Source organism: Mesocricetus auratus, unplaced genomic scaffold (assembly GCF_017639785.1).
Source record: "Mesocricetus auratus isolate SY011 unplaced genomic scaffold, BCM_Maur_2.0 Super-Scaffold_100024, whole genome shotgun sequence".
Taxonomy (NCBI): Eukaryota; Metazoa; Chordata; class Mammalia; order Rodentia; family Cricetidae; genus Mesocricetus; species Mesocricetus auratus.
In genome coordinates, this window is record NW_024429205.1 from 9999235 (window position 1) to 10007694 (window position 8460).

Below are 8460 nucleotides of genomic sequence, written 5' to 3' on the forward strand. Positions count from 1 at the left end.
GCCACACCTCCTAATCCTTCTCAAACAGTTCCATCAACAGTGGCCAAGTATACAAAAATATGACCCTATGGGGGCCATTCCCATTCAAACCACCACTTGCACAGTGGCCAAGTTTCTGAAATGATTTAAGCGAAAACAACTATACAGATGGCTGATTTAAAATCATCTTTTTCATCAATACTCATTAAGTTACAAATCCCTACACTTGGGGGCAATGAAGGTAGACAGCAACAGTCATAAAAACAGAGCATGAAGTTGGAGGCTCTGCACCTGGAAAGGATTTGGGCAGGCCGTTCAGCAGAGGAGGGCGGGCAATTTCCACCATTCCCCTATGAACTTGGGGCAGCAGGCTAGCTTCTTTGAAACACTTGCTTTTCTTGCTTTTTTTCATACTGTGACACAGATAGCTCATCCACAAGGAGTACAGTTTGTTTAAAACTAACTAGACTTCCATAAACCTTGACTAGATTGTTGGTTCTGGCTGAATTTGTTACAAATCAGATATTAGTAAAGACCCTATGCAGGTCCGGGGATTAAACTGTCCACTTAACCCTCTTGGCACAGGGAAAGTGACCACCATTGTTGGTTTTCCTTTTGGTTACTGCTGATGAAGCTCGCCCTGTGACAACCAGCCTTTGGGAGGAAGGTCGAGAACTCAGCTGTGTAGTCTGCAAGCCTACAGCACACATTCGGTTCCGAAGGTAAGTCGAAGCAGGTTTGTAAAGAAATGAAAAGTTATGTGAGTTTGCACTAGCAGCCAAGAGAGCAGAAAGGAAGGGGGAGGAGTGGGAGGGGCCTGCATAGAAACAACTCAAGAGCCTGAGCCTCAGTGTTAAGACGAAAACAGAAAGTCTAAGAACTCTTCCAAAACAGTGAAGTTTGGAAATGGTGGGTCTAGAATTTCTTCTTATGGAAGTTATCTTGTATCATCCAGTCTCCTTAGAATGTTCGTTCACTGAGTTTCTATCCTCAAGGACTAACGGACACCCCCCCTCCCTACACACACACACACACACACACACACACACGCACACACACACGCACGCACACACGCACACACATACACACACCACCACCACCAAACACAATTCCTTAACTCTGGAATTGTGAAGCAGTTTCGTGCACTAGTATCAACTAGCGTTTGAGAGGCAGTCCTTTCATGGCAAATGGGAGGTTGAAGTCACAGGCACATTCAGGGAAGGGGGCAGCTAAGGCTCAGACATTCAGGTAGCCTTTGACACCCACGGGGCTCTCCTTTTAAATCCAGGCGCCAGCGCTGGTCAGCACTTTTCACTTGGCTCAAAGGACAGGCGCTGAGTGCCATCCTGCAGTTTCTAAGGCATCTGTGACTGACAGGAACGGAAGCAACTCCGCGACAGCCAGGAGCCAAACAAGACTCCGAAGTCCCATCAAAGCTCCAAGTGCGAGCCTCAAAGACGCGGTTCCCAGTTCATAGCCACTCGCAGCGCCTGAACCACTCAGCATGGATTTTTTTTCTCTCCTCCACCCCCAAACTCAGCTTTCCTTCTGGAATCTGTCCCCTTGGAATACAGAACGCGAACGCGGGCGGACTGTGTTCTCAGTTGCCAGGGACTCAGTTGCAAAGGAGCAGCTGGGTGCACTAACCACGCCCCTGGTGCGCTCCCCCACGGTGCTCACACCTACGCTCCCAAGGCACTGAGGCAGGGGAATGCTGGGGGCTGGGCAGGGCGGAGCACAAAGGGAACCCGCCCCTGATCCCACCCCCAGCTGAGATTGGCAGGGCTTGGGCACCTGTCCCAGCCAATGGGAGCGTTCCGGGGCGGGCCTGGAAAACGGCTGTTCAGGCGATTTAAGAGTCGTCCGCGCGGCTGTGGGAAGCCGAGTGGAGCCAGGACTTGCCAGGTGGAGCAGACGCCCAAGCCAGCGTAGACACGGAGCGCACCCGCACCGCTCTGGGTACCCCACCGCACTGCTTGCCTCCGGGTAGATCTGAACCGCAGTCCGACGCGCCTCCAGGACCCACTCGCCACTGCCGCCTCCACAGCACCCATGGGGACCTGGAGACTTTAAAAGGAGTTTGGGGTTTCGGGAGCAGGGACATCACGGGTACGGATAAACCTCTTCCTTTGCCTTAAAAAATGGTATTTCTTCGTCCGATTGTGTGGATCATGTGCTGGGTAGGATTGAGATGGGCTCTTTGGGTTGAAAGTAGACCTCTTCACACACACACATACACACACACACACACACACACACACACACACACAAATACTCACCACCGGTTTCGCCCTGCTTCCCCTGTTTCTTTGTTAGGTTATTTTAGACAGAGCAGCCTCGCCCTGGCGCAGTCCGTTTGGCTCTGCTAGCGAGAAGGCAAGCTAGGAGAGGGCAGAGTGTACCTGCCTGCTTGGGCAGGTGTGCCCCGGTGCTTGAGTGTACGTGCGTGCATTTGGCAAGTGTGAAGGCGTACGTCCGGAATTGTGTAGGGGACTGGGGAGAAGAGGGTGCCAATGTGTGGTCGCCAAGATGTGTCATTGTGGGTGTATGACATTAACATTGTGGGTGTATGTACCAGGCTGTCAGGGTCTGGACTCCAAGTGTGCAAAATGTGTGCTGATGTCAAGCGAATGCATCTAGCGAGTCTGTCATTGTGCAAGCCGCTGTCAGGGATGGGGTGTGACCCAGTGCAAAATGGGCAGGTGGGCTGCACAGGATGGCGACCACAACGTGAGCTCAGCTTGCTCTAGCTTCGGGCTTTAGGGCTTCTCTTGACACCCACCCTTCCGTCTGGGTGTCCATCTCCCACCCAGCTACGACCTGCGCTCTCTTCGCCCACTTAAACCTCGCATGCTCTTTAGCCCGCCTGTGCTTTCTCCTGTGGAAGTTACAGGGCAGGGTTCCCGGGAAGTGTTGGGGGCTGACTGAGCGGTATGATGTCTGCTCTGGCCCTCCAGACTGGCGGCTTCTTCTGTGTCCTCTTTCCTACCCTGGGGAGGACCTGCAAAGTTGACTGGCGCAGGCGACTTTGGTGCCGGTGTCTAGGCAAGCTTCAGGCCTCAGGGGAACTGCACGCCATGGGGAGGGGACACCAGGAGGGTCAGTCCGGACTCTGATGGTGTCTGTCCTCTCTCCCCCGGTAGATCTCAGTTCCTGGCCCTGGCCTCGCCGCGTCATTGATGGGCAACCAACTGGACCGCATCACCCACCTCAACTACAGCGAGTTGCCCACTGGGGACCCATCTGGGATTGAGAAGGACGAGCTGCGGGTCGGGGTTGCCTACTTCTTCTCGGATGAGGAGGAGGACCTGGACGAACGCGGGCAGCCGGACAAGTTTGGTGTGAAGGGCCCCCCAGGTTGCAGCCCCTGCCCAGAGAGCCCCAGCCGCCACCACCACCACCTGCTGCACCAGCTCGTCCTCAACGAGACTCAGTTCTCCGCCTTCCGGGGCCAGGAATGCATCTTTTCCAAAGTAACCGGCGGCCCTCAGGGCGCCGACTTGAGTGTCTACGCCGTCACCGCGCTGCCCGCGATCTGCGAGCCGGGCGACCTGCTGGAGCTGCTGTGGTTACAGCCCGCGACCGAGCAGCCCGCGCCCGCCCCGCACTGGGCCGTCTACGTGGGCGGCGGGCAGATCATCCACCTGCACCAAGGCGAGATCCGCCAGGACAGCCTGTACCAGGCGGGCGCGGCCAACGTGGGCCGGGTGGTGAATAACTGGTACCGCTACCGCCCGCTGGTGGCCGAGCTGGTGGTGCAGAACGCCTGCGGTCACCTGGGCCTCAAGAGTGAGGAGATCTGCTGGACGAACTCCGAGAGCTTCGCCGCCTGGTGCCGCTTTGGAAAGCGCGAGTTCAAGGCTGGCGGGGAGGTCCCCGCAGGCACGCCACCTCCGCAGCAGCAGTATTATCTCAAGGTGCATCTGGAGGAGAACAAAGTCCACACGGCCCGCTTCCACAGCCTGGAGGACCTCATCCGCGAGAAGCGCCGCATCGACGCCAGTGGCCGCCTGCGAGTGCTGCAGGAGCTTGAGGACTTCGTGGACGACAAGGAGTAGCCCCAGAGCAGCAGCCCCCCCACGCTCCTGTTCTCAAGCCCGGCGCTCCTTTCCCGCCCCCGCAGTTCTTCACCCTAAGTCCCCTAGCGCGCCCACCCGGGGTCAGCGCCTGGAAGCTTCACTTCAGGAACTCACACCGGCACTGGGCGGGCGCAGTTATGCGCCCCTAGGACATCCCTGGTGTTGGTGACCGTACCCGGGTCACCCAGTCCGCGCCTTTCTCCTGGGTTGTGACGGGGAAACCGGGAGTGAACAAAGGGGAGCAAGAACACGACCTTTCCCGCGAGCCAATGGTCAGTGACTCTTTAGCAGACAGGGCAGATACCCTCTAGTCACTGGGGACCGTCACCACCCCCCAGATGCGCGCACACAGTCCAGTCGGAGGCGAGAACTGTTCTTTTCAGTGCACAGTTCAACTCCCAAATGGATGTGTCTCCGGATCTCCGAATTCCCATGAAAGCGAGCCTGTCCTGTATACTTGGGAGCTTTGGGGGACTCCAGGTTTCCCTGGGGCTGCCAGGAACTGTCTTGCAGCTCTCCAGCCCAGGGTCTCCTGACAATACATTCCAGGCTCCGGGCTGAGCTAGATAGGTTTGGCTTCCCTAATTTGCACAGCTGGAAGCAGACGCCATCCCGGGACTGACCTACCCTTGGCAGAAGGAAAACCTTCTGGGTCCCTGGGAGGAAAATGGCACAGCACCTCTTAGAGTAAGGAAGGCCTGCCCGCTCCAGAAAAGGAGCTAATTCACCTGGTAGGTGGGCGCTTGAATGTAGGAAGGAGGAGGCATTTTGCTCGGAACCCCTTGATTGTTTCTCTCCTTGCTCTGAGTTTCAGAGAGTCCTGTTTTCCAAGGGACTGGAGGAGAAGGCAGGGAGGATCTATAACATTCCAGAAACCAGCCTTTGGAGAGCCTAGCCAGTGTCTTTAGTTTGGCTTTTCCTAACCAGAAGATCTTAGAAGGCAGGGGGGAGGTGGAGGTTGTTTTTAAAACACAACAGCGTTTTCCAACGATATCAACAAAGCCTACAGTGTCGATGCTTCTCTTGATCATATTTAGCAACATGCTAATGAAATTTCAAATTGAAATTTTTATTTTCATGGCTTTAATCCATGATAGCTTAACTACCGGGGGCCATTAGGAGTGGAATTTAGCTAAGAGTTTAGCTGACATTGCCTTTCACTCTGGTTTTTCTCAACTCTTATGAGAATTCTGTTTGGGGATATTGTAATTATTTACTTTTTTTTTCTTCCTGGTTTTACGAAGTAGCCCTGTGATGATGGAGCTGTTCATTAATGTGTATATTGTACTGAATTTTTGTCAGTTCAAGGGTCTGCTGCCTTGGTGAAAATTGCTAGCAAGTTCCATGAGAGTTCTTTCCTCCATGTTCTCTATCATCAGCATTTCATCTTTGCATCTCTCCTCTCCTCACCTCTTGATCCCCAGAGGAATCTAGAGTTGGTGGGCTTTAGTACCCGCTTCCGTAGCCTGTCCTGCCCTTTATTTCTGAGAACAGGGAAACACCCTTAGAACCAGGACAGAATGTGTGTGTTTCAAAACATGGTTATGCGGAGCTCCTTCCTTTGGGCAAGAGTTTGTGGATTTTCTCCAAAGGATACAGCCGCAGCCTAACTGGTTGTTACTTGATTCTGTGAGCTAGATGCACCTGAGAATTTTATACAGTCCCTTGAGGGAGTTTGTCAAATAATGGTGTTTAGATAATGGTTGTGAGCAATTGCATATTGACAGCTCGGAATTAGTTGAACAGCAAATACTATGTCCAAAGCCAGTTTCTTGACATTTGAAAATAATGCAATAAAAACTAGTGGACTTTAGCTGACAGGAAATGCCTTTTCCATGGTAAATGGTTTGTTTGTGTTTTGTGGGCATTTTTGTTGTTTTATTTTGTTTCATTTTGTTTTCATGCTGGGTTCATTCCCTGATCTTGAGTCAAAAGGTCAAATCAATGAAATATGAACTAAAGTATTTTTCTGAAGCCAACGGAGTGATTTATTTTTTAAAACTGTTTATGGTTTTCTTTCAGCGCATACAACAGCAAAACTTTCGTAACAACTAAACTTAACCTTTGCATGTATGGAGAACTGAAAGTCACTTATTTCTCTAACTTAGTCTTTTGGCAAATGATGGATGGATGACCATAAACTGAAATTCTTTATTGTGTCTACACATGCCACATCCTTTCCGTGTCCTACTACTGTATCTTGGCTCCCTGCTGAATTAAACACCATCCTAAGCACTTGTTCCAATGGGACTCCTTCTTGATATTGTGTCTTCCACCTGTCATTGAGTGGGTAAAAGAGATGCATCAGTCTATATCAGACCCCAAACTGAATTATTCCTTTGATGAAACCTATATGCCACGCCAAGAGGGGACTGTTTCATAAGATTGGTGCTTGCTGAAGCTTGGTGGCAATGAAAACAAGAGAGGGACAGGAAGAAATAGCATTCATTATTAGATCGATTTACCAAGGACTTGGTGGATGGTAATAGTTTCACAAATTCTCAGTACTAAAACACTGATCGAAGAAAGAATTTGAAAAGGAGCTCTAAGGTTTCTGGTGTTCCTATGGAAATGATTGCTATCTCTTGGTCATTGTTACCACAAACCTAGCAAGAGTACAAAGTAGAAAGGATATTGTCTAATTGCTTCATCCTGAAAGGGGGTTTCTGTTTGAAAGCATTATGAAGGACGTTGCTAGAGCCACAAAAGATGGAGATCCTTTTGTAGATGTCACTTGTTTTGTTATGGGTGAATAGCCTTTCTCTGGGTTGTATTAGTTAAAGGAATTAAGCCATGAGTCTCCTAACATTTTTGAAAGGATAATAAAGTAGCTTTAGTTTTTGTTGTCCTCTAGGGACTTCTGAGGTAACTCCCAGGTTGTGGAGGCGATGAAGCTGTATTCTACCCAACTGTCACCAAGGCAGTGGGCACCTCTGTTTTCTCCCCTGCTAAATGGACATATCTAAAGCAAACCATATTGGGAAAAGGAGAGAAATTTAAAATGCAGATATTCCTAAGACACAAGGATGGATGGACAAGGTGGGCTGGGCATACTTACAAAAACTAAAGCCCACGAATGTCATTACTCTTAAAAGTGTATTCTTTCCGCCCAAAAAGAAGTCCTGTAGAAGTTGTATATGCTACATTAAAAAGAAAAAAAAATCAGCTGCATCAATGAGCTAAATTGGTAGGTATAAAATGTTCTTCAATATTTAAGTGATCTCTATGTCTGCATTTTGGCAAAAGAATTAGAAGAGTTAATCAGCATTTAGAAAATATAAGTTTGCCAGGCACAGAAGCAAGTTTTTTTGTTCTTTGTTTAAATTTAAGTTAGAAACAAGCTTGTTTCTCATGTCAATCCCAGCTCCCTCCCCCTCCCCTCCTCCCCTGCCCTCCCCACCAGGTCCCTCAGTCCCCCACCCAATCTCCACTCTGATCTCCAGGGAGGGTGAGGCCCTCCTTGGTGGATCTCCAGTGACTGCCATTCCATCCAGGACAGGGCCTAGGCCCTCCCCCAAGTCTCCCAGGCTGAGAGAGCATCCATATTGTGGCATGGGCACTCAAAGTCTATTTGTACGCTAGGGATAAATACTACCCAAGGCTCCATAGATTACCTAGGCCTCCTCCCTGACACCCACCTTCAGGGGGGTCTGGGTCACTCCTATGCTTTCTACATAGCCATCAATCCAAGAGCTCCCCCTTGTTCAGGTCAACTGTCAGAAGCAAGTTGTAAGCTCACTGATGTTACATAGTTTTTTAAATTCATGTTTTCCCCCCTTCAGTATCATGTCTCTTTGATCATCACTTTTGCATGAATAATGGCATTTTTCAGGAAAGTATTTTATTAATATTTAGAAAACAATGAATTTCCTGTGACTCAGTTTATTTATGCTGGTGCTCTTCCAGCATCCCCTAATGATTGCTTCCCTTTTGCTTTCAGCACCCCTAAGAATTAAAGGGCCAAGTCACCTAATACGTAGGGTGAAGTCAAAATGAAGTAAATTAGTAAATGACACAGTAATAGAAGGCCCCTAGTTTTCTCTCCTCCACATGCCTGTCCTCAAAGCTCCCTGATGCTTTTGTTTTGTTTTGTTTTTGCCATTAGTGCTGAGCTTGAACTTGAACTTATGCATGGCTCGTTATGCCTTTTCTTACAACAAGTGAAGAGACTGGTTAATATTTGCTTTTGAGAGATGATTTACTGAATGCACAAAAGCCTACCAATGAAAAATACGGACTTCTAGGCTCCTGGAAATGTGAACATTTCAGTAGGAGAATATGTCAGCTAAGACCCTGTCAGTTCATTGCTATTGAAAAGTTTTAGCTATTAGAATACACATATACACACCTGTTCATAACAATGTCCATGCACATTTCCACATATAAAATTCTGCCAAGAGCA

General features: G+C 49.6%; 1 protein-coding gene across 1 annotated transcript; it reads left to right on the forward strand.

Annotated features, from left to right (window-relative positions):
• The first annotated feature begins 1596 nt into the window (after positions 1-1596).
• Lratd1 (LRAT domain containing 1) lies at positions 1597-6293 on the forward strand. The gene is made up of 2 exons (XM_005084950.4): positions 1597-2088; positions 3123-6293. The coding sequence occupies exon 2, from the start codon at positions 3159-3161 to the stop codon at positions 4035-4037; it is 879 nt and encodes a 292-aa protein (XP_005085007.1). The 5' UTR covers positions 1597-2088; positions 3123-3158; the 3' UTR covers positions 4038-6293.
• The last annotated feature ends 2167 nt before the right edge of the window (positions 6294-8460 follow it).